The following is a 26,870-nucleotide window of genomic DNA, read 5'->3' on the forward strand; positions in this document are numbered from 1 at the left end:
AAACCAATAAAAATACAATTAATTTGATAAATTTTTAAAACTAGAAGTTAGATTTTAGATCAAACAATATGTGAAATTTCCTTTGGAAGATATTATTATGGATTAACTTGACTTGTAATGCAAGAGAAGAGACAATGGAAGCCCATGCTGCAAAGCTGTTGAAAAGAAATAACAATAATGCAAAAACATTACAACCAATATTTTGATCACATGCAATGGGACATTTCCTTTTCTTTCTCCTCCCCATCAAATCACACCCAAATAAATGAACAAAATTACATAACCATTTGATCTTTTAAATACTTAACAAAAATCAGTAGCTTCCTTCCTTTAGTATTACATAAGAATTAATATTTTTGTATAATAGTGGGAGTAGTGTAGAATATTCTTGTTAGAAAGTGTACATATTAATAAAGGGTGCCCATAAGCAATTGCATAAGGGCATATGATATGATTTTGTCTCCTTCCATTTTTTTCATTAGCTTCTTGAGGTGTGTGCTTCCTGCTTTCTTCATTGGCCTTTTTCAGATCAAACTTACACCTTTCTGCTATTTTTAATTTGTTTTTAAAGATTACTTTCCAAATAAAGTGATTTTTTTTAACCTACCACCATTAAACCCTATTTTATTAAAATAAAAAAAAAATACCACTCTTTTGAATTCTCACCATTTTAAATTTTAGGTTAAATAACTTAAAAATATAATAATAAATATTGCACATCAATCTAATTTGGAAGAATAAATCAATCTATAGATGTTTTGACAACGCATTCGTTTATGCTCAAGTGAACGTTGTTTTATTTAAAAAATCACATATTAGTGTATTATGAATTAATAAGATAAAAATAATTAAGTAGAAATAAGATTTAGAAGTTACTTCTTGTGTATCCTTTTTAGGTAAATATGTTCATAGGGAAGAAAAAGTAATTTTAGATATTAAATGAATGTATAATAATAATTAACAATGTGAAGTGAGAATGAAGAAGTCATTAATAATATGGTATGTGACTTTCTTGTTAATAGGTCATCTTTGAGTGTGCAAATAGTTGGTTAATTACAACTCCACATGTGTAGCAATGTGTAATAAAACAACTTTTGTTAGATATATATTAGTACAAAAATAAATGACAATAATTAAGAACAAACAAAAGTGTTTTTTTTTCTTTTCCTTTTTCTTTTTGGAATAACTAATTAAGTAGTTAAGAAAAGCCTTTCTCATCATTATCTATATATATATATATATATATAGAAAATATTTTGTGTAAAAAGTCTTTTGGAAGTTAAGAGTTTATTAAAATTTAGGTCATAAATTTGGAGAAAGATTTGAAGCATTATTTTTCTCCTAACAGCCTCATGATTTCATTAGTTGGTGATTAGTTCCAAAAGTGTGGTGGAGAGAACTAACCTTTAATTTAAAATAATGAGAAAAAGAAGAAAACAAACCATGCTCTTAATTAGTAAGTTTTGATTATTAGTATTAGTATTAAGGCCTTTGGTGTGGGTTAATTAAATTGAATTGCTTTCTTAAATGTTTTTGTTTATAAATAACTCAATTTTGTAGTGATTCAAATTAAAGCTCTTTACAACAATCAAATCTAAAAATAATTTAGTAAACCTAAAGTTCAGAGAAAAGAGGTAGAAGTTATCTTGGAAATTTTGACAAATAAACTCGTAATTTTGTTTTTTTTTTTCCATATCAATTTCAACTGATCTCGACATCGAGCCACAAGTTTTAAAAAACTCTTTCAACGTAATTTCTCGATCCACATCTCGACTGAGATTGACACTGAGATTGCGTTGTTCTCGACCGAGATGGCACCGGGATTTTTTTGAGTTTTAGAACATAGGTCACTGATTGTGCTTTGTTACGTGTTTAATTTTTGTTTTGCAGATGCCGGTAATATTAAAATTCTCTTAATAATTTTGGTTACAAGCTTTTGTTCCTTGGGAGAACTAGGAAGAACAACATTGAAGAAATGAGGATTTAAACTAATCTATATTATATTTGTGTTAGCTATTTAATGGAATGTTTAATGTGTGTCTATCAAACAAGTCGATTATCAACAATCATCTCAACTTATATTCTTAAATTTTGCCATAAATTCAACTTAACCACCGTAAACTTACTAATATATGATGGGAAATCATCAAGACAAGATGAAATCAAGGAAGATTTCGAAGAGATAGAAGATCTCCAAAATGATAGCAAAAAGAATTCAAACTAGTCATATCAAACACTACACCAAATTTTCTATCACTCCAAAATTGTTGAAAAGAAGATTAATTAAAATAAGGTCTTATACACAAAATTTCATATTTTTTGTAACATGATAATAGGCTAATAATCTATGTAATCAATTAGTTAAAATTGGAGATCCAATCCGAAAGGAAAGAAACTAAAAACTCGGGATAATTTTGGGATAAAATGAGCATGGTTTATCAACTTTTTAGGCTTTCAGTACAATTTTGCCCAAGATAAACTGAGATACATAGATTGGATTTGGGAAGCTTTGAATAATTTTTGGGAAGCTTTGAAAAGATTTTAAAAAATTAGTTAAGATTTGGGAAGCTTTGAATATTTTTTTTGAAAAGACAGAAAAAGTTAAATAAGATTCCAGAAGATTTGAAAAATGGTAGAATTTCGTTTTAATGTCTATTGAGATGCACCGGAAAAACAAAAAAAAACAACCAAAACAATTGATAAATTGGAAAATTTTAATATTCTAGAAAAATTTCGGTGTCGATTTCGCCCGAGATTGAACTGAGAAAAACGTTGGAATTAATTCCAAATCTAAAAACGTTTTTTCCCTACCTCCTTCTTTAAAAGGTATATGCACCTCTACTTAAAACACAGAAAAAATGCTTTTCCTCCATCTGCTTTCTGATCGCACATACTGATTTTTAGTTAGTTTTTTGAATGATTTTGATCCTTTTCTTGGACTAGTACACGTCAGTAACATTTATATCGTGTCGCTCTTGCTTTCAAGGCAATGACTTTTGTCCACGTACAACATAACCATCCTCATCTAAAATAACAAGTTATAATCATGTTTGCTTTTGTTCGGAGAGCTCTAGCTAGACATCGACTCTAACCTATAAATTTTCATAAATTAATGTATTTAAACTTTTCCAATCAGATTTTTTAAAAAATCATCAATATTGTACATTGACTCTTACTGTTTATCTTGTAAAACCGGATATTTTGAAAATGTCTAAATATGTGAAAATTGATGTTTAGATGAATTTACAAGAAATTGTAAATAATAAAGGATAAAATTAAATAGAGTTTAAATTGATACTATTATATATATAAATATCACCTGATATTTGTCCAAACTTTGAAAGATAGTATAAATTGTTTTACTCTAAAAAATTTTAAAGTTTAAACTGATATAATTAGTTTGCTCGTATATGAATCGATATTTTTCCTCAAATTAAATTCTACTAATTACTAAACCTATAGGTTACACCAAACACTTCCAACCGTGTCATACTTCACACATTATGTATCGTTTTGTTCAAGTTTAATTTTTTTTATATCGATCAATCCTTCTCACAAACAATATAAACACGTCAAGTGAGCAATACTCAATTGATACAACCATTGTACTATCAACACTTCAAAGTCAAAGATTTAGTTCTCCAACCCCATACACACTACCAACAATATAATATCAACATTAAAAAAAACACCTATGTAACATTAATATCAACTCTATTTCTCTTTTCAAATATATTCATCATATAGAAACCACCTTAATAATAATAATGCACAATATGTGACATAATGCCTTCCCAAAAACCTTATCAAAAGTTGAACAACCAATGAGAAAGTTTCTTCTCAATTTTCTTCTCCTTAATTGTATCCAAACTTGGCTTCCAACCTCTGCCCGATAACTGTCTGCTCAAATACTCCGGCCTCCCCTCCGCCGTTTCCCATCCAACTTCCTCTCCTTCCATCTTCACAACATCTAATTCCTTTTTAATCTCCGCTCGGTACTCTCTCGTTGTCGTTGTTGTCACCGTCGTGGTTGCCGTGCATGCCCTTGCAAACCAAGGGAGAACCTTAGAAGATGAAAGGAGGAGAGAGCGAGACCGTAAGGCTGAGTTCGCACATAGAAGAACACGACGGATGTCTTCCGACGACAGTGATGCTGGCTTGCCTCCTCTTATGGGTAGCATCATATAGACCTTGTTGATAATATTATGATGAACCATAAATGATGAATTATCCACTTTAGTTAATATAATAATTCTAATTCCTAATCAAAAATTAAAATAAGATTAAGAAACCTCCTAATATTAAGAAAGCAATTGTCATATGCCAATTTAATATTAAGCACACTGTTTTGACTAACTAATTGACTAATAAATAAAGTTAAAAGAAAGTAATGAGTTAATTAACAGACCTTGTTCGAGTTGAGTTTTTCATCCGCTGGCAATGGAGTCGGTCGTTTTCCTACGACGGTACTTTTGGAAATCTCGACGACAACTTGACGTGGATGTTCAAGCATCAACTCAGCCACTGTGAACGGCTCATTGAATTCTTGAATGGAACCGTTGGAGAGAACAACTTTCCCGACACCGGAGACGACGGAGGTGACGTTTCCCATCAGAAGGAAGGAAGACGAGGTGAGAATTAAGGAGAGGAAGGAGTTATAAGAAGAGATCAGCTAGGGAATGTTAGAGTTTGTTGAACAGCTCCATTAATGGGGAATTCAGGGCTTATTTTGTGTAATGGCCACGACGACGGTGGTGAAAAATTAGATGATTGTTGAGTGGTTGAGGTTTGAGTTTAAAGCAAGTTTGTTTTGTTGAAGAGAAATAAGGGAATGAAGGAATGATGATGATGATGATGATGAAGGATCATTGTTGGGTTTCTTGAGATCTGGTCAACAACAAAGGGATTTGGTGGAAATTTTAACTAAAAAGTCAAGAAAATGGTTCAACGATTACAATAACTCTATTAACTAAATCATTTTCTTTTCTTTTCTTTTTTAACTTTAACCAATCAACTAATTAAATCATCACCCTTTCTATGTAAATTAATTATATGAGTTAGTTTACCTAGTTCGTTTTAGTATCCGATTTCCATTGTTTATAAAATATTGATTATTAAATTATAGTGATCAAAGATTGTCAACGTAAACATAGTTATGAATCGTTTAAATATAGAATAAAAAATCGAACATTTGAATCCCTTTGAGCAAGCAAGATTGGATAAGGTGGGACAAGAAGATATTTTCCTTCTTTTTTAATGAAGATTATTTGGAGTAAATTATTCATAATCTACAACGTTTTTCTATTATATCGTTAATAAAATACAAATGTTTTAACGTTATTATTTGAACTACTAAGGTGATACAAATAATAACTTCATCGCAAATGTATAAATAGTTTAAATATACTTACTTATATTTTTTAAAAAAAAAAATAGGAGATTTCTTTGTAGAATACCATATACCTAAACAAAAATTCGATCCAAAATAAGTGTCGTTGAAGTGTCATAAAATATATACTTCGAACTTGAAGTTTGTGTGGTTGGATTCATTTCTCATGGTCGTTGGCAATAAACCGAAAAATAAATAAACCCTAAGATTAGATCAATTAAAAAATAGTAAAAAAGAGATAATAATGGGATAGTTGCAAATGTAACAATTATATTCAAAATAATTAAGTATATAACAACATTTTAAAAAAATTGCAAATATAGCAAAATCTGTCAAAATCTACCAATGATAGGAGTCTATCAGTGTAGTAAATGTTGGTTTATCACTGATAAACCATAAGAATCTATCAACGATAGAAGCCTATCACCGATAAATTTTGCTATATTTGCAATTTTTTTAAAATATTGCTATATACTTAATAATTATTCTAAAAATTGCTACCTATTATAATTACCCTATTAATTTATATATTTCGATCAATTAAAAGATCAGAACTTCAAATCTTCGACGTGGTGACCAATGGTTAGTTGTTCTTGAACGTTACAGTTGTTGGGTTTGTTAAGCAACCCATGCCTTTTATTGGGCTTCAGCCCATACATTCATTCTTGTAGTCATAGACCCAATCAATCTAAATTAATTAATTATCTATTTAAATTAATTGTTTCTTAATTTATTCCAAAGTTTTTTACTAATTTTTCTTTAGTATGTAGCATTAAAATTTATAGCTCAAATTTCAAATTTTTGATGAAAAAAAATGCATTCCTATTTTGATGGTTGAACTATATTACAATTGACTTCAAATATAACATTTACAAATGTTATTACCAAATTATTCGAAATTATAAATTGATTAGTTTATTATTTGACTTATTTATTGTATTTTTAATTCTATAATGAATATCATATAAAAGCATTCCCTTTAAGTGAATTAAAGATTGCAACAACACCAAAGAGAACAACTCATCTTATTTTCAAAAACAAATTTACATATTTTACGTTGTAAAGTAATATTCTTTTAACTTTAATTAGTTTATATTAAACCTATGACTAGACCTTTCTTAATTACTTTCCTCGAGAGACTACATCTAAAAGACATATATTACTTTTTCTTATAAATGCTACAAAGAAATGACAATATATATATATATATATATATATATATATATATATATATATATATATATATATATATATATATCATATTGTATACAAGCTTTTTACATTGTATATACATAAACACTCTAAATACTTAGATATCAATAATGTGATGAACATAAGACAACCCATCCTTAGTCATCATATCAATAGACTATACCATACGTCTTTGGTATTTTCTAACAAACTTGGCTTCTATCATGTTTATTATTTTAATGCTTTATCATTCACTAAAAGCATAATAAGTTTGCAAATTTTAGTACACAATCCCTATCAATTCTATCATTCTTCTCCAACCTCACCCACCATCCTTCTCCACTCACTATTTTCAAATAATAATAATAATAGTCTCCACCTCACTTCCACTACTTCATTGTTAAGTCTTTTATGTATAAAATAGTTGTCATTACTTTTTTTTTAGTGCTATGACAATGAGATTAAATATTTTATGTATAGTTCATGTTGAACTAAGATCATTTTAATAAGTAATTACCCATTTTGTTTCTTCTAAATTATTTATTAGTTGGCATAACCCTTATTTATAACAAATGAGAGCTCTACCCCAAATTCCTTAAAGTTTTCCTTTTCTCTAATATATCAACCAAACAATTTCTCGTATATCTCAAGAGTGTCAATTATTCTAGTACTAATTGTAAACTTTACTAGTGATGAACTTTGCTTGTATTCATTCTAAATTTATAAAATTTTCGTTGCGAGAATAATTATATAGGATATCATTTTTAGAAACAATTTTTAAATAATTGTAAGCATAGCAAGATGATAAACTCGATTGCTAATAGACTTCTATTTTACTAATAGACTTTTATTAGTGCTGCGATCTGTATCACCAGTCCTAGAACAAATTTTAACTATATTTTTCGTTTTTTAACATTATACTATATCTTTTTCAAAAAAGAAAAAATTGATTGTCCATTACTTTTATATATCTCAAAGCACTAAGCTACTTGAATTGACTCATGAGATTGAGAATCTTTGATTTAATGACTTTCTTTTTACATATTAAGGATTCGTTGATGTTACAATACTAAATCGTCCAAATATTTCTACGATGGTATAATATTGTTCAGTTTGAGTATATTATCACAATTTCGCTTTTGATGTTATTAGAAAAGACTTTAAAACAATAAGGATGATTGTTCTTATTTATATATTCATAAGCATTTCTTAGTTAGACTAATGTGGTGAAACTTAAAGTTGCATCCTCAACCATAATTTGAAAATGATTAGAATTCAATTTGAATCTTACAAAAGGTAAATCAATGGTCAGTTTCCAAAGATAATGTATAGCATTTCGAGAATGAGAAGTATAATTTACCATAAATTTTATGATACAAATTAGTCTACACTCTGTGTTCTATATATAATCAATCAAACCCCTAAATCTCTTCTAATGTTTCTCTCTAAAAGATAATGAAAAGTCCTCATAAATGGATTCCAAATTAGGATTCCACCGCTTATAATTTCCACGAACACAATTCAACTGATCAGAACCACAAACTCCACCTCCAATCTCCTCCTCCTCCACCGCCACCATCGCCGCCGTTGCCACCGCCGGCTGCACCTTCGAACCATTCTTCTTCACTCTATTTTTGCAAGTCAAATCAAAATTCTCCAATTCCGCCATTGAAACCTTAGACCCAATTCTTCCCACAGCCACCACCACATATATCTTCCCACCCACAAGCTCATCATCGGCTTTCAAGGCCGAAATCCGACGAGTTCGCCGGAGCACATCCACCGGAGAGATAACATGGCCAGGGCTCTCCAGCATGAGCTCCGCTGCTTTCACCGGAAGCTTTACTTTTCCGATGAGACCTCCATCAATGTCTAGAAGCTTTGCTGTGTTTGTTGATTTGGAAGAGAAACAAGCAGAAAAACACCCCATTTGAATGGTTTAGAGAAATTTTAGGATTTGGGTTGTTAAGTAAAGAGAGAGATGAGAGAGAGATTTAAGAGAGAATTAATTGGTTTTTGGATCAATTGATGAAAGAATGAAGTTCTGAAATCTGAATATATAGTTTTAGAGAGAAAGAGAGAGAGAGAATAAGTGTAAGAAACGCGGCGGAGTACTGTAAAATGAGTGTAAAGAAGAGGTCTTTAAAAGGGTTGAGAATGGAAAGTGAAGGATTTTACTTTTTGTTTTTTCTTTTTTCTTTTCTTAATTTAAATCCTATTGCTTGGTTTCCAAAAAAAATTAAAATTTAGTTCCAATTTCTAAATAAAACTTAATTCGGATGGTTTTAACTACGAAAGAGTGTTTGACCTACGGAATACGAGGTTTCATCAAATCATAGAAACTAAATTTTAATTTTATCCTTTCATTCACTGACTTCATAAATTTTAAATAAATTAACTCTATCGATTCTAATAATATAATTTACTATTAAAATTTTTACATCTATCGAGAAATTATATCTTCTCCTTTTTTACTCTTTTGCATGTGTATTGAAAAAACCTTCGCAACTCACTCCTAGTCTAAAAGAATTGTTTGGAAAACTAGAATGTAACCACGATTATTAAGAATCTGAATGTATTGAAATGAGTGAAATCGAGGACGAAACGAAAATAGGATCCGAAGAGTAAGGTCTGAAAACCATAGGAATAGAATAAGTTCGGTATTACAAATCAAACATTCAATCCAAATAAAACCTTGGGTTAAATTATATTACAATTCAATCCTATTATCGATCCCAAAACAACGCCAAACAACTCAAAACTTTCAAAGTAACAACATACTAACTCCGGACTTCAGAAATTAGCTAACCGCCCCCAAACACTACCTTCAAATCAAAGGGACTAATTTGCAATATAAGTGTAATACTTAGTTGTGGTGTATATAAAGTCGTCATCTTTGTTGGATCCTTGTGGCCACAGAAACAGAAAGTGGAGCTGACCCAAACCTTTTTCATCTTTTGTTTTTGGAAAAGAAACTTGAGAGTGAGTTGGCCCATTTGATGATGATGATGATGAAGATGATGTTGACTTCCATTTCCAAAACTTCACCAATTATAATATATATTTGACCTTTCAATCAACACGTTTGATGTTCTGAGAACTGCCTTTTGATTTTATTATTATTATCATATATTATTATGATGTCTGTCAATAGTCCTTGTTTATGGTCTTCTTTGTTTCCATTGAGAAGAAAACGTTTTTGGTGTTGAATATGTTTAGAAATTCGATAGTTTTGACCAAATGGGTTCAAAACTTGTGGATTTTGGTGTAGGTTGGAGGAAGTTTTTACACTTATCAACTTCTAAACCCACTTTTGACTCCATAATAACATGGGAAATCATCTCAATTTTGAAATCAAGCTTGTAAATAATTTTATGTTCTAACCATACATTTTTATATTTTCTTATTGATATTTTAAAAATCCACGTCCAATGTTAAAAACCAAACATAATAGTTTCTAACATATTCCTGACTAATAATTAAGTATATAACAATATACTTAAAAATTGTAAATATAGCTAAATCTACTTGTGATAAACTCCGATTAGTAATGTTAATATAGAGTATCATAAAGTTGATTGTTTAAAATGAAACCAAAGGCAAGGGAGACGACGAAGAAGAGAGAGAAGGATTCTAGACATTCGACTTTAATATAAGATGTCTTCACAACACTAATCAGTTACAATGAAACCGGGATAGGATGGGACGAAGGAGAAACAGTACAATGATAAACAGAACAATTGCGAACATCCTCCTGGCTTTGCATCTAAAACCAAACATTTTATACCCAAAACAAACCACATAGGCTGTATTGCTTTCAAGTCTTACAATGTCTAGAAAAAGGAAAATCCTGTTGGCTGAATCTAGAAAAGAAATGCATACATATACCAATCTGGATAGAATGGCCAATAAACAAACTATTGATACACAAATTTTACAGACCAGTGATAGAGGGTATCAACCTCAATCCCACATGGAACCCAACAGTACATGTGCACCTAATGCAAACGTTTGGCTATTATGGAGTGTCATGGCAATCGTGACCTGTGACTATCCCACCTACTTAATGTATTGAGAAAGCCACTTGAAGCCATCTCCATACCCCATTTTGCGGACGATGCTACACATGAACACCTCCAACGGACGGACGTTTGTGTCTGCTAGGTTTACCTTCCCCTTTCCAGTGGTGAAGTTGGTTAGGCCGAGGTGGTATCGTAATTCATCCTCTGAGGCAGCATAGGGTATGTCGATCTTGTTCCCCAACACGAGAAATGGGACATTTGCAAGTGATTCATCCGAAAGGAGGGCATCAAGTTCTTTTTTGGATTCAGCAAATCTCTCTTTATCATAGGCATCCACCAGGTATACCACGGCATCGACCTGTAACGTCCAAAATTAAATCATATGGTATGGTAACTGAAAGGTCATAAAGAAATGTTTTGAGGTTGAAGGTCCCACTAAGATGTCACCTAATACATGTCAAGGGGAGATAAAAGCAATCCAGCCTTAATAATGAACTCCAAGTGCGTATAGTGGCATACTTTTCTTTATTCTTAATTTCTTTTTTCCTTTTGTTCGTGATGTGTGATTGTATGCCGAAAGCAACTTTACAGTCGGCTGACAAAGAAATAAAGAAGTAGCTCCTATTCTATTTCTAGTTCTATAGAATTAGTGGATTAGAAAAAAAAAATTATGATTCCTTCAAAATAAAGAGTAAATACTCTTAAAAATCGAGTTTAAACTTCTTTTCGGAGTATACAGTAAAAAGAAATTAGGGAATAAATACACTAAAGTTTAAAAACTAATCCTTAAGTCTCATCCTCCCAGAGTCCCAAAGAGGGGTTTTCACTTTTCACTGCCTAATCTTGTTGTCGAGAACATTTTGAGGATCAGTTTAGTTAAGTAATGTTCCACCAAGGACTATGGTTTCGATTTTATTAATCCACACACAAGTGCTTCACTTCTTTTACTAATATTTCCCACATACAGTCCTATTTCTACTGGTAATGATTTCATCACCCACCTTCCCAAATGGGCACTTGTAGCTCATCATCCATTTCTCAAACTTCAGAGCTAGACTCCTTACCATATTTGGGGCAAGGACTATCTAAAGACCATAATAACCACCTTCTTGTAAATACTATTTTGTATTCTCCAATTAACTGCCGTCAACACTATTTCAAAATCCCCATTTGTTACCGTATTTTTACTATTTGCTATAGTTTTTACTATTTTACATTTCTCATTTTTTTATCTTTTACCAGTGTTTACTATTTTCTCCTCAAACTAAAATAGTTTATACCTCAAACACGTACTATTATAATCGAAACTGAAATAATCTACCCAAAAACAAACTATTATAACCCAAGTATAATAAACATTTCCTTGGTCCAATCGTGCCTTTAGAAATATAAAACCAACATATAAAGTAGTGAGTGAACAAGTTGGTTTTGATAACCAACACTAAGGAGATCCCGAAATAGAAAGGTGCTGTCTGGACCCCATTTTAGATTTCCTGGTTTCAGCAAAATGGGTGCACAATCACATGTTACTCCATGTCATTTTATTACTTTTAGTTTCCTGGTCTTCTCCATTCAGACTAAAAAGCTTCTTTTGAAATGACTTTTTAAATGCTTAAAATCCATTTTTTTACACTTTGAAAAGATATTCCAAACAGATTTTAATACTTATCAAGCAGTGGCAATTACATTGGACTGTGTAAAAATTTCTATGGTTAAGAGGAATTTAATCAATCTAGATTATCAATTATTTGAACAGGATGAGGATGACGCACAATAATATCACCAAAAAATTTCCACATGTTTTCCTTCCGTTTGATTTTTCATGTGACCAAAGTACTGTATTATATTAAATTGTCCCAGGCCTCGACCACCAGAAAACTTGATAGTGGTACCCACTCATTTTCCAATTCCATCTCGAGCTCCTTTCGACAACTATAATGATGGACCATAAATTTTCAAGATCCAAGCAACTTACCATCCTCTCACATTTTAATTTTATTTGTAAAGGAAGAAAGCCATTTTATGAAACCACCAGATAACTTTCTGTTTTACTCCACAAGGTTAAGATCCCTCCCAATCAGCCACATGCCCTCTATCTTTGACCGGCTAACATTTGATGAACTTCAAAGTAATTTCATAACCCTTCAGTAATGCTCTGATTGAATCTTTTTTACCTTACCCCACCCCCCCCCGCCCCCCCCAAAAAAAAAAAAAAAAACTCCACAAAGAGACAACCACCACCCTTTCCTTTAGTCTGAAGTCTCTTCTTTCTCCTATTTGACCACAGAAGTTGAAGGTGTGACTATTTATTTTCTAACATAATGTGAATATAACTAGCAATAAACCAAATCAACTGAAATTACACTAAGTTGTCGAGTGTTTTCTTCAATTTTGAAGTCAGCAGCTTGTACCCAGCTTTGCTCCTCCTTAATATTATCAGTTTTTTTCATAATTTCCAATCATCCGTCGGCCAAGGGCACTCAATACAACTTCCTTTGAAAAACATTTTGAACTTCCCGGAATCACCTTATCAGAAGTGGCCTAGAGGAAAGGGACACCACTGTGGAACATGAAGAACACAACCACTAGTATCTAATCCCTTAATTTCTGCAAGAATGAATTCCAAATAGTATGGTTGCCTCACTGCAAGCCTCTCAAATATTGAACGTAAACATTTATTTCCTTCCTCATTCCAGGAAGACAATGGGTAGCTACCAGGTTTAATCCGCCAGCAAGAATAGAACAACTTCGGCTCTACTATGTTTATACTTATCCTGGCACTTGCAATTGACGTAAAAACCTGCCTATTGTTCAGGCAAGCCTCCACTGCTACACAGAGTTCTCACATTATTTACGCTAGCACACCAAAGCAAGGTCTCGCTAGCTGGAATAGTTTACGGTTTGGCAAACAATCTTCATTAGTAATTTTCCACTTCACATCACAAATGTCATACCAAATACTAATTATCATGGAAACATACGCTGGTAAGAATAATTTCTCTCTCCTAAGTCACCATATCAAACCTCCTACTACAGAAAATATCTTCACTCTTCCCTTTACAACCACATCAACATACGTATAAATACCTTCATTTACAATCTCATCCTTTCATTTACCTTTAGCAATAGAGAGGAAGTAGTCCAATAATTTCAACAAGAAAAAAAAAACTTTTACCTTCTATTTTCCTAACTGGAAAACCAAGCTTTCATAGAGAAGCACAAAAGAATATATAAGGGCATCGCCAAACAAGAAAATCTCGATCAAAGAAAGGAACTCCAACCCATCCTCTCACATTCATTTGACAAAAGTAAAAAATTTATAAGCTCCACCTTCACAGAAAGTTTCTGAAATCATATTGATCCCCCTTCTCATCTTGTCTTCTTGAAACATTTTTATTCCAAGGGTAGCAATCATTTCTCCAGTATCTGTCCTAACTCCTAAGCCATTTCAGCTGCAAACATTCCCAAACTATACAAAATTGGTCTCCCTATCTCATCTCTATTCTAACCTATCTTACCCCTCAAGCTATATCACACTAAAAGAAATTATTTCTGTTCAATCCTACTAGATTGGTTAGCCATTCTTAGTTTCGCTATTACTATTCGCCATCATTATTGTTATGATCAGATTTTTCTGGACTAGAGATTGTGTTCAACATTTTTTATTTTTTAGATAAGAAACAATTTCCATGATGGTATGAATTTACTAATGGGTAAACCCCATGTGGTGGATTAACAAAGAACTCGCCGATTAGCGAGGAGGGTAATAGCTATAATAGTGGAAAAAAGGAGAATGAAATAAAACGGTGATAGGGAAGATTCTCATCCATCCTATTTATCTCTAGCTAAATGGTCCGGCAAGATTCTCTAATAAAGCCCTCACAAATAGCTTATTTATTTCTGTTGGGTTCAACATAAAAATTGATCGCTTCATAAAAGGAAAATATATTGGACAACAAATAGAAGCGAGATCGACAGATACAAAATGCAATAGAGGCATCATAGCACAAAAGTACAAAGCAATAGGAACGCATTAGAATTGGTATGCCTAGGGGAATACGTACCAGTCAAGAACCTCAAGTTTAAATCTTGGACATAAAAGAATATGATTTCATCATCCATCTTTCCCATTACAAGGTTAATACACAAGGTTAATACAAAACCTAAAACTTAAGAATTGAAAGGATATTCTAAATATATCTTGTCAAAAAGAATATCAATTAAACATGTGCTTTTCTTGATATTCATAATTTTCTTGAAATAATAAATGAGAAAAAAATAATTATCAAACAATGTTTTTATTTCATCTTCAATCTTTACGAGGAAACAAGTTTTCATATACGTTTCTACCTTGCTTGATAAACACAGAAGAACTCTCAAAAATTGTGCCCTAAAACGGAAAACACATAACTAAACGTTGAAATTCCTTCCAAAAATCCCATAATGAATCAAACTACAAAACCAAAGGACCCAAGGCCCATACCAGCTTAGTCAGTAATATGTTCATGTAAATTTGCATCTAATTCATGTCAATAATCATCAGTAAATGTTCCTTTACAACGTACACCCCATTGACATAGAAAAGATAAGAGTAAGCAGAATTAACATACCTTAGCATAGTAGTCCTTCCAAACTCTACGAGCAATCTGGTGGCCTCCTAAATCAAACGCCTTAAATTTAATTTTCCCGATGCTCAACTCCTCTGAAGTAGGATACTGTGTTGGTTGATGTTGTACTAACCTCTGAAGCATATAAGAAACGACGTTACCACAGCAGACCAATTCAGGGTTCGATAAAAAAAAGAGAAAAACAATCGCAAATAATAAATAAGATTTGTGCGTCCAAACCGAGCACCAGAAGAAAGCCATGAACAACTTTCACCTCGTGTAATCGAATTGTTATACCACATCAACTAAGAGATTCAACCTATAGTATTCTCTCCAGACTTACCAACAATCAAACATAACTCTTCAATCTCCGTCCTCATCTCACCGATCAATCAACAATTTTCAGATTAAACATAAGAATTCTCCAGTAAATGAAGCTAAGTCGCAAAAAATAACATTTCACAGAAAGAAATAAAAAGAATGATGAGAGAGAGAGAAGAGAGACCTCATCTTTCAACATGTGGAGCAAGGTCGTCTTTCCGGCATTATCGAGGCCAAGAAACAGGATTTTGGCCTCCTTCTGCCAGAGACCAAGGGAGGCCAAGACGCCATAGAACCAGTCGACAAGAAACATAATTGAGGATACAGGTGAAAAGGAAGGGGATGGGAGAATCGATCGGAGTCAGCAGCAGCAACAAGAACGAGCTAGGCGATTGTTTGGGTTGTGTCACTCCGATTGAGAATCCTCAGCAGAAGGGCAGGTTAGAAGAGAGAGAAGAAGACGCAATAAGGAAAGTTCTAAAACCTTGTAGGAAATAGGAAATTGGGCAATGCAAAATAGAATGGAATTTTCTCCATTATTATTATTCTTTTTTTAATGTATATTTTGAGGAATTTGAATCTATGTCTCTCTTATTTATTCTTTTGTTCCATTTTACCATTTATCATATATATTATACAAATTCTACTATATTTGACCCCAAAAAAATAATAATTTAGAGTCGTTAAAGTGAACTTTTTAACTTGAAAATATAATTCTCTATTTTAGGAGTGAAAAGTTTATCCTTCTATTAGAACGTTATTGTACTAAAAAATAATAATACAAAGATTGTCAAAATGGTAGTGGCATGATCTCCGACCCTAGAGATTGCAAATTCAATCTTCCACCAGGTTGTTGTACCATAAAAAATATTATATAGTCCGCCTTCTCGACGAAGGTTTATGCTATTTTGGAGATCTAGGTTTTCAAACTTTTTGTCTAACTCGTGGTTGATAGTCCGAATGTTGAATGACCACTTGGAGGTAAAGTTAATTGTTTGAGATATTATTCCTTCCCGTTTTAGTTTTTGTGATATGTTGTGCTTGCTATGCCTCTAGAATGCAAGTCATATATTTATGATGTTTTAGCTACTAGAGGTAGATGTGTAAAGAAGCTTTGTGGACTTCTCCCTTCCTATTATGGTTGAGGAGCTTAATGATTAACGGCGAAAATTTCTAAAAAATTCATTCACTCTATATTATTGTATAGAAGATAAAGATAAAAAATGCGCAATAAATATTAAAAAGTTAAAATTTAAATCAATAAAACCTCAAAATTATAAGTAAAAAAAGACGTAAAATAGTCTTGATTAATTAGTTAAATTATACTCAAATTTTACTAATATCCATTCATAATGTTTCAGTACTTTTCAGTTTCAGTTTGGCCTCTGTTGAATCAAAATTGCTTAGAAGACTTATAGTTTCAAATTGAGTCAATTGTCATACAATTTCCAGCTTGTGATTTTATGGCACATTTCACCAAATACATTTCAACAGCATTCCTCGGGGATGACTAAGAACACTCAAGAAACCAAAAATTAATCCTCTGCGTAAAATAACTTAATTCGACTTCCCAGACTAACAACCCAAGCATAGCTCAAATGCTACAGGTATACGCTAGACCAAGAAGCAGTGAACTCAAAAAGATTTAATAACAACTAAAAACTAGAATGCTTTGCCAACTTGGATATGGCGACCAAACCCTCAGGTTTAGTTCAACAATAACTCACAAACCTTATAATGACCGTCAATTATAAACAATTTACACAAAAGATCAAAAGCAATTTCTTCTTCCATTGAAGAATCAAGATGAGCGCAACCAATCGTCCAAAATTGCTTCTCAAAAGATGTTGGTCCCCGTCTACAGTTCATTCTATAAGCAAATCTGGTAAAAACTGAGGTCAGAAGCCGGATCTTATACATTGAAATTTCTGTTCTGATGGAGATTTGCTCCCAGTCCCAGTTCAAGATGCTTCTGATGAAAGCAACGGCCAAAATGGGATGAACTGCAGCGCCCCGAGGTGTACTGCAAAATGTTGTTCACCGAGGAATGTTTCAGAGCATTGAGTCAACCTTGCTGCACAAGTATTCTTGCTTGTTGTTGAAGCTGTTTCAAGGAACCGATACCATTCTTCTCAGTTTCATCATTGCATCTCACGGTTGATTCCAGGCTTATCAACTTTTGAATCAAAGTGATTGTATCATCAACCCAAGCATGATTGCACAAGTTATCTTCAGATTCTTCTCCAGCCATGCCATATGTAGCCTCAAATTCCATTGATTTAGCCGCAGCCTCGGTCAAGACACAATTCGGGAGTCCTAAAAAATCACAATTAATTTATATTCTCGAACCATTTACCAGTTAGAAGACAACGAGAATCCATAGTGGAACGGCCAACCATGTAAAACACATAGATGCTTGATAGATATGATGCTTTAAGAGTTTTCCTGTGCTACGGTTTTCATCTACCTTGAGTCTTGATTTACTGTTTCTGGTTAACTTCAGATAGCATTTTTTTATGAGCCAGGGGCCAGGCTAGAACTGAATTGCTTCAGCATTTACATAACTCAAAAATTATGTGTAAATGAAAATAAGAGATGGAGCCAATATTTCGTAGGTTGGTTTGCAAATTCCAAGCTATGAATCAGCTAAACTTAAGTTACATAAACCTAGGCTTAAATCTACTATGTAGACCCAGTTTTTAAATCAATGAAAAACAACAGCCAAATATAGGTTAGATAAATATAAATTTCTTGAACTCGTTCTGTGTACCATACTCTGGTAATTAAACACTATCTACCTATCACAAATTTAACAAACTTGGTCTTACTTAACCTATGAATCAAACATCTCATATAATAACTTGAAATCAATTTCAAGGCATTCTATTAAAAAAATGTGGTGCACCGTACAAATTTCAAGTGGAAACAAACAAAAGAGAATAATAATAATAAACTAAAATAAATGAGCCTTACCAGCTAACCGTGCAACATTCACGCCATAACTTTTAGGGCATGTACCAGGAGTTAGACGATAGAGAAATGTAACTTCTTCTAAACCGTTGTTTCCCTCTCCAACTCGACATGCCATATGGTATAATGAAACCTGTAGAAGAGCTTCTATTTAACAAACAGAACCAATATTATCCCGAGAAAATCGTTGAGATGTCTTTCCATAGTGAAAAACTCTATACTTATGGTGGTACTACTAACTTAAGCTTAATGAAGTTCACCCTTATGATGGAATGTATTAATGATGAAGTACACAACAATTTCATTGCATGAAACTGTGAAAGAATCCCGAATGATTTGAAGAGGAATAATACCCTAGGATCTTTATAATAAGCCAAGGCCAATCGGTGATAATGAGTTGAGAATACCCCCCGGCACTGCACCTTGCTAACAAAATGTTCAAGAACTGATTCCCTGTTGATGGCAGAAGAACAGATGAATATTAAGTTAAGATAACAATCAAGCATAAATAAACGAGAAACCAAACACTAGAATGAATCTGAAAAAAATTAAACACTTACGCAATTGCCTGTCCATCTGAAGTTGCTGTACCACGTCCAAGTTCATCCAAGATCACCAATGAATTACGGGTAGCTGATGACTGCATCAACCAATTCAACGCATACTTTTAGTCCGACAATAAGAAAGGACAAATACCTTGAAAAGAATGTATCATGAAAAGGTCCAGCAGTTTTGGCGACATGAGGTAAAAGACCTTTAAAAAGATAACTGTAAGAAAACTAACAATTAAGCGAAGGATAAAACTTATATGCAGATTTTTAGGAGATTTAATAACTAGGACATCAAATCATCAGGGAGAAAAATCACAAAAATCCTAGGCAGTTCAAAAGGCCCTCTCATCCTGAGAACTCCTCAGATATTTAAAAACTTCACCCAGCTTAGGTCCCCAAGGGGAACACAGCTGAAATCGCTTGAAGCTGCAAAGTAACTGAATTGATCTGTAATGCAACAATATCCTACCAGCATCAGTGCAGTTTCTGATAGTTCCGTCAAAAATGTACTTTGGCCAGACATAATCTGATCCTTAGCACCCATCCGGACAAAAATTCGATCAACAGGAGCTAACTCAAAACTTTCTGCTGGAACATCTGCACCTATCTGCAGAACCATTATTTTAGAAAAAAAATTGAAGAAAACAAGACTTTCGAGATTAAAACTTAAAAATAAGGAAATAAATTACCTGAGCCAGAATAATAGACAAGCAAACTTGCCGAAGAAGAGTAGACTTTCCACCCATGTTAGGGCCAGTCAGAAGAATGAAGTTGGCTCCTGAGCCACCAATAGTAATGTCATTGGGGACAAATGTACCCTCACCCAGTGAATCACTTCTTAGAATGGGATGTCCCAAGTTTTTAGCAGTAAAACGTGGCACTTCACTCTGACACTGTGACTTTGAGAAAAGTGGTTGGCATGTGTAACCCTCATAATAATCACTTGCAATTGCTAAGCTAATCAAAACATCAAGTTCTGCAAGAAGCTTCCCAACATCAGCCATGAAACATTATGGAATTGATATGGTAAAGAAATATATATCACTCCAGATGAGCATTACAGAATATAATAGTTCAACCTTGAAACATAGCAGTGTATTTTATAGGGTAAAGCAAAAAGGCACACACACAAATCCAGGATATAACGACATAAAGTAGAGTGTAAATTGAGGCCTTTATTAATTAATAAACTTAATTACCACTGTATGATAGATAAGGATAACATTTTACATGTGAGGTCATCATAATCATTATAGTTCTCTTAGATATGCAATGCTAGAAAAGATAATATTTTCAATCCATTAATAAGAGTATTAACTACCTACCAGCAATTGCAGAGACTAATTGTCTCCATTGGAGATGATGTTCACAGAATTTTCCAATTAACCTTTGCAAAATGCTTTTCAGTGAGGACTCCTTCTCAGATTCAGCTAGAGAAAGCTCCACTAACAACTTCTTAATATTAGGAGTCCAGTACCGGAAGAAGCCCTGGGTGGTGCATCAGTGAAAAATGTGAAAATGCATTAGATTTACCGAAGTTATTTCACAACAATAAAGGTCAAGTTAGTTTTAGGTTGTTATCTATCACTAGAACTAAGTCATCTATTTTTAAGAGATAAATGATAAGCATTTGATTAAGAAGAACGAGTTTATCTGGCAGTTGGCATATGAATATAATCTGATAACTAAAAAATAATAATAATAATAATAATAGACTAAAATAAAGGAAAGATAGAGCTTTCAGTTTAAACTAGAAACAGTGCAAATCCAACTACAAAGTGAAAGTGGTTGCCTTTGTGAATCTTCTTGCTCACCAATTAAAGAATAAATAAGTGACATGTGGCTATTGTAATGACACTGACACTCATGTTAAACAACCAAATCCAATTGTTTATAAATTTGTGTTCCAGAAAGAAGAATAACGTCTGATTTACATGTAAGAGCATATTTACTTTAGGAAAGATAGGTTTTTCATCAAAGGAATATGCACAATCACAACATGGTCCCAACGACATAATACATTACTCTCTCCCAACTACAATTCTAAAATATTACTAATAAACTATTGGAGAACTACTAGTGCATCAGTTCTCACCGTATTTGACTCAAGTAAGTCCGCAAACAAAACTTAAAAAAGCTTCACCTACCTTTTTAGATGATCGCAACTCATAAGTCTGAGGAATGTTACCCTGCAAACTTTCAGGCACTTCCAACAAATGTGTCTCTTTTCCAACTGTCACATAAGTGATCTACAAAAAAACAGAATTTAGAAGTTTGAGCAAACGTGAAACTTCCAAGTATTATGCATGTAGCAAAAGGATAAAAATGATTCAAGAAAGTTTCTCACTGATGTGTCCCCAAGTAATTTCCGCTGTTCCTTTAAATGCTTTGTCAAGCTAGATTGTATCTCCTTAATTTTCTCACAGGCAGAGTCATACTCCACGTCTACACCTTCGCGAGGTATTACACGTCCTGAACTATTGGCTTCAACCCAATCAAAAGCATCCTTGAAATGACTTAGAACTGAATGAAGATCTGGAAGACCTTCACCTGAATTAAATAAAACACCATATTCCAATAAGTCCGTGGAAGTAACCCTCAAGTACGCAATAGATCACAAATCATAATACCTGGTGTTAATAGGCAATTGAGTCTTCTCGATTCAACACTTGGCAAAATGACATGGAGTGATGAACAAGCTTGGAGCATGAGCTCACAACCCCGCAAAGCAGATATGAACTCTTGTAGTTGTTTTTTGGCTGCATCCTCATATAGAACCACATTTTTTGCATTCCTCCCATTTGCCTCACTATAACAGACAATCATTGAATAAAAGTTATTCTAACAACCATTGCATCTCTAAACTATTATAGTAACAGTTCTTTGACCTCACCTATTAGAAAAAATGCGAGCAAGTAGACGCTCCATATCTGGAAGTTTGGATAATGCTTTTCGAAACTCAAGAGAAAAAGATAAGTTATCTCCCTATAAAGAAAATATAGAACATCAGAAAAGGAAACCTCCTTAAGAGTCAAATATAAGAACAGATTCGCATTTACACTTCAGAAAAATAAAAGTGAAGCAAATCTACAAGAAATGCTAAATTGTAATTATTAAACCTACCCGTAGGCTCGCCACAGCACCTTGCCTGGCTTTAATTGATTCAACGTCATATAAAGGCCTTGCAAGCCATGTCTTAAGTAATCTTTTCCCAAATGCAGTTACACAGTGGTTCAACTGTGAATAGAGCGTCCTAAAACAAGATTGAAATTTGAGAAAAATTCTCAGAATAAGCATACAGCAATAATAGAGAAATGTGGTCAAAGAAGGCTACCCAGAAGAGTCCCCGTTTCTGCTGTTCTCAAAGATCTCCAGATTTTCTAAGGCAGCTGCATCAAGAACCATGTAGGGTTTTGAAATAACATCACTGAAGCCAGAACAAGGAAGTAATTCAAACTTTGCAAATCTAAGCAATGTCTCATCCAGAAAAGCTTGCTTCAGATAGAATAGAATTCCTCCAAGAGCTGAAAGTGCCCAAGACCCATTTTCTTGTGCAGTAACCAGTTCGGATAAAACAACTGGCAAGAAGCTCAACCCATCGTTTTCTCCAGGAGTATCGTCATTGAGTAAACTTGCTTCACTTGAAGATCCAGAGACCGATCGATTAGCAATGCCCTTAAACAATCTCTTAACTTCTTGAACAGTTTTCTCAGCATTCCAGAATTCCAATAATGGAACTAACTCATTCACTAAAGGATTTCTCGTATGAGTGAGCAGCACCCTCTCAGTTTCAGGACTTAGCAGTTTAGCAGGTTTAATAATTTCAACTGGTCTAAGCTCGGACAAAAGACAGCACAAGGCACTGCACTCCAAGTCATCTCCAAACTATTGAAGAGCAGAAAATTAGTAAAAATATAATTCGATAGATGTATTGTAGCACATTGCTTATCATATATCATCACTTGATGAAAATGCTAGCCATGCCATGAGACACCTAAGCATGAAACATTTAATAAAACAGTAAAAACCCATATTATGCACACTCAATCACCGAAACAAAATTGGCAACTCGTTCAATTAATCAGTTTCCACAATGATCTCAGAAGTAAAGACATGGCTCTGTGAGAAGCAAGGAATATAATGAAAATATTAGTAGGATATTATAAAGGCTATAGTGGTAATTAGTTAGGAGGACTTGATTATAAATATGGGGGAGTTGAGGATCTTAGAGGGGGTGATTATATTGGTGGGGATAGTCGATTGAAGAACTTTAAGAGAGAGATAGCACTCTCAAAAAGAAAAGCTTTTGTTATTCTGTACTTCATTCTTGACATTGCAATATAGGTTCGGTAGTTTTTTAATAGGTTCCCTTCTATCCATTAAGAGAAAATGCCTAAATATATGTTGGCTAAGTAGGCAGATAAATCTTATCTTCCATAGTATGAACTCAAACAAGGGTGATTCAACATTTTACCTGCCCAAGGATAACCCTACTGGTGGCCACATCAACCACACAAACTCCTAAAATCCTTTCTGCTTGTTGATTTTCCAACCCATGAAATTTTTCAGTTACTGCCATCAGATATGAAGCATCAGGATTCAACGATAGCATCTCGCCCTCAGTTAGTGTTCCTTTTGTGACTACAGCACATATTTCACGTTTCACTACCTGCAGACAAGAAAACAAATAGTATTATTACAGCCTTATGATCTCACCTCAAAAAGTTAATTCCTAGCATCAAACTTCAAAGGGGTGGGAGAGTGCATGATTTTTAATCTTTGTGAAAAGAAAATAATTACTCAAATTGCATAGATGAGGCAACTTATGCTATGTATACATGCCTTGTCCTTGGAACCTTTCTCCTTACGCCGTCTCTCTAATTGTTCAGGAGTTTCTGTCTGCTCTATGACAAGAACTCGATAACCCTGCTCTGCCAAGGCAGGCTAAGTTAAATGTCACCTTGAGAACATGAAACTTATAAAAGATTTATCAACCCCATAAGCTGGAAAAATAGATCCAAAGTAAAAGGAAAAAGGATGAAAGCTAACCTTCCTTGCCAACTTCTCCACATTGAGTGAAAAGTTTCTCTCGGGGAAGCCGCAATGAGGTTGTTCTCCCTTTTTCAAAAAAAATTAAAGACAAAAAATTAATCAATAACTAGAGAATCAATAGCAAACAGTTTATCATGCAGAACATATGATGGCAAGAAAATTGGCTACTTTGTACAAGAAATACCTCAACAAAATACACCGTATGCGTAAAGCATGTATACTGATACATTCAGTAAATATCTAGTGTCTTACCTTCATATATTGCAAATCAAGTTCTTTAGCTCCTATGTGTGCATCCATTTCAAAAAGTTCATAAAATTTACCCATCTGCTTGAGAAAAAAATGAGAAGAGCATTACTAGCCAAGAGTAAGCACGAACCACCAGTTATCCAGTGAAGCATAGAGGCAAACCTTGAAAAACAGAACTTTGTCCATGTGTTTTGACTTAAACTCCCACCATTGTCTCTGTACACAGAATATCAATGAGGAAAGTAACTCACAGAACTTCATTCCTACCAATAAAATCAAGAAACTTCAAGGAAAAAAAGTTCAACTAAAGACCTGGCCATCTGATAAATTCTTCACAAAATATGGAGGCAAATACAATGTTTTTGGATCATAATCGGGATCTCCTGGACATCTTTTGTTCGCATCCTTCCTATCTCTGCTTAAAAGACCCAGGTATTTCGTGAAATAGTGAGTGTCATAGACCATGTGATATGTAACTAAAAGCTTTCTTATGATTAGCGAGAATCAATACTACCTTTCTCTTAATTCTTGATACCATAAAAGATATGCAGAATATAATGGGGAAAATGATGCGGATGTAAGAAACAAAAGCATATAGACAGCTTACTCTTTCAGAAATCTGAACTTTTCAGCTTCTCGTGAGTTGAACCTTTCTAAGGCATCACTAGCAATTTCATTTATTCCCTTTAATACGCTTGCACCTAGGAAACGGAGAGGGGGAAAAAAGGTCTACGTTAAGCAACAAAATAGAAGACTTTAACTAACTACATAACAAAACACAAGGATGATAGATAGTTTAAAGTTTCAATATTCATAAGAAATTCAGAGTTTAAGAAGGTTCATGATTTCAACAGACTAAAAAAGGCTACTGCACAAATCCAATTCTCTTTTTGATTACTTCAGTCTGACAGTAAGAGCAATAACAATAATATATTTGAATTAACAGCTACCAATTGAAACACGACCAATAAACTCAATTCAGGAAATAAATAAAGACGCTTATCTAATAGTTTAAAGTACTTCTTAAGAATTATACACGGCATTACATAATGCAACGACGAGAAATGACTTAAAACATTTTATGTTCATCACTCACTCTCTGATTTAATCTTAGTCTCCATTGAAGAAAGTTGTAACCCTCCAGAAGTCACGCTTCCACCGCTACTTTTGATCTTCTTTGGAGCAACTTCAACTTTCTTTCCATTGCTCATCTTACGCTTTTTAGACTCCACCTGCCCACCCTGCTTCCTTCTTGACTTTCCCACTGCATCCTCCTCGCTCCCATCTTCATCTTCATCTTCCTCCACCAGATCCACATCCTCCTCTTCACTCACCTCGTTCTCCACATTCTTCTCCCAATCTTCATCTCTAGAGTCATCGCTGCCATCCCCATCACTTAAATCATTAATATCATCCATATCTTCCACCACTGCAGCAGTCACCGGCGATGAAGAACCCCGTCGCAAACGCTTAAACTTCTTCGCACTTTCCTCAACCCACTCAATCTTTTCATTCCCCAACACCAACATCTCCTCCTCCGCATCGTCATACTGCACCAAATGCTTTCCAGCCTTCTCATCAAACATTTTCACACGACCCTCGTACCAGGTCTTATCCAACGGCCAATAAACCTTTATCTTCTTCCCAATAACCCCATCGCCGTGCGACTTCTCCTCCTTATCAGGTAAAGAAGAAGGACCGGGAGAAGGAGAAGGAGAAGAAGAAAAAGGTCCAGCACCGCCGCCGATAACCAACAGGGGTTTCTTGCGCTTGGACTGTACTGACGGAGGGGAATTAATGTTAGGGCTAGGGCTTGGAGTCAGAGTGGAAATGGAATGAGTTCTAGCGGCGGAGTTGTCTCCAGTCGGTTTTTTGGTAAAGAAGGAAGTGATTTGACGTTGTTGGTTAACTAATGGCGATCGGCCATTACTGGATCGACGAGATGATGACATTTTGTTCTTCGAATAATCTGGTGGCGACAAAGAGGGGACGAAAGAGTGGAAGAGAATGGAGTGATTTTGGGATTTAGAGTGAGAAAGGGAGTGGCGGGAAAATGGCTGAGAACGACCACGGCGGCGCTATTTGGCGGGAACACCCGGAACCCGATAATGCCGGTACGGACTACGGAGCTTCCCTTAAATAACGTCCGATTATAATATAATGAAAATTTATAAGTTCAAATGTTATTGTGTTACCTAAACTTTGTATTTGTCTCTTTTCTCATTCATGAAATTTTAGAAACATCTGTTCAATCCTTCAACTTAAAAAGAAAAACATGTTTAAGTCCTATCGTTACAATTTTTTGCTAGTTGTTTAATATGTGATGATAAAGTAACTTCTATATTTATAAGACTAAGCTGTCAAATAAGATAATCAAAATAAGTTGTTTTCAAAAGTTCAAAGACCAAAACTGATATTTTTAAGAATTTAAGGACCAAAACACAATAAAATACAAAATTTAAAGACTATCAAATATATGTACGTGCCCACAAAGAAAAATATCTAATGCTATGATAGT

The 26,870-nt window shown here is 33.8% G+C and overlaps 3 protein-coding genes across 4 annotated transcripts; all 3 read right to left on the reverse strand.

Annotated features, from left to right (window-relative positions):
- Positions 1-3,511: 3,511 nt before the first annotated feature.
- LOC103492763 (uncharacterized) lies at positions 3,512-4,898 on the reverse strand. Its single transcript, XM_008453267.3, has 2 exons — positions 4,409-4,898; positions 3,512-4,190 (listed from the first exon to the last, which is right to left on the reverse strand). Exons 1-2 carry the CDS (start codon positions 4,610-4,612, stop codon positions 3,807-3,809), a joined length of 588 nt encoding a protein of 195 aa, XP_008451489.1. The 5' UTR covers positions 4,613-4,898; the 3' UTR covers positions 3,512-3,806.
- Positions 4,899-10,339: 5,441 nt separating this feature from the next.
- On the reverse strand, positions 10,340-16,085 carry LOC103492761 (GTP-binding protein SAR1A). The gene is made up of 3 exons (XM_008453264.3): positions 15,715-16,085; positions 15,213-15,344; positions 10,340-10,960 (listed from the first exon to the last, which is right to left on the reverse strand). The coding sequence occupies exons 1-3, from the start codon at positions 15,841-15,843 to the stop codon at positions 10,640-10,642; spliced, it is 582 nt and encodes a 193-aa protein (XP_008451486.1). The 5' UTR covers positions 15,844-16,085; the 3' UTR covers positions 10,340-10,639.
- An 833-nt stretch (positions 16,086-16,918) lies between these two features.
- On the reverse strand, positions 16,919-26,504 carry LOC103492760 (DNA mismatch repair protein MSH6). Of its 2 annotated transcripts, none has more exons than XM_051087628.1 (21): positions 25,449-26,504; positions 24,960-25,053; positions 24,665-24,767; positions 24,515-24,568; positions 24,356-24,430; positions 24,101-24,169; positions 23,890-23,977; positions 23,526-23,716; positions 22,386-22,936; positions 22,175-22,304; positions 21,945-22,036; positions 21,682-21,860; positions 21,399-21,601; positions 21,199-21,300; positions 20,377-20,539; positions 19,741-20,027; positions 19,521-19,658; positions 19,061-19,140; positions 18,854-18,953; positions 18,504-18,633; positions 16,919-17,846 (listed from the first exon to the last, which is right to left on the reverse strand). In XM_051087628.1, exons 1-21 carry the CDS (start codon positions 26,302-26,304, stop codon positions 17,596-17,598), a joined length of 3,936 nt encoding a protein of 1,311 aa, XP_050943585.1. In that variant the 5' UTR covers positions 26,305-26,504; the 3' UTR covers positions 16,919-17,595. The 2 variants fall into 2 exon arrangements, with proteins under 2 accessions (XP_050943585.1, XP_008451484.1); XM_008453262.3 differs by having other exon boundaries at positions 23,526-23,720; positions 23,894-23,977; positions 25,449-26,503.
- Between the last annotated feature and the right edge of the window lie 366 nt (positions 26,505-26,870).

This window comes from Cucumis melo, chromosome 1 (genome assembly GCF_025177605.1).
Source record: "Cucumis melo cultivar AY chromosome 1, USDA_Cmelo_AY_1.0, whole genome shotgun sequence".
Classification (NCBI taxonomy): Eukaryota; Viridiplantae; Streptophyta; class Magnoliopsida; order Cucurbitales; family Cucurbitaceae; genus Cucumis; species Cucumis melo.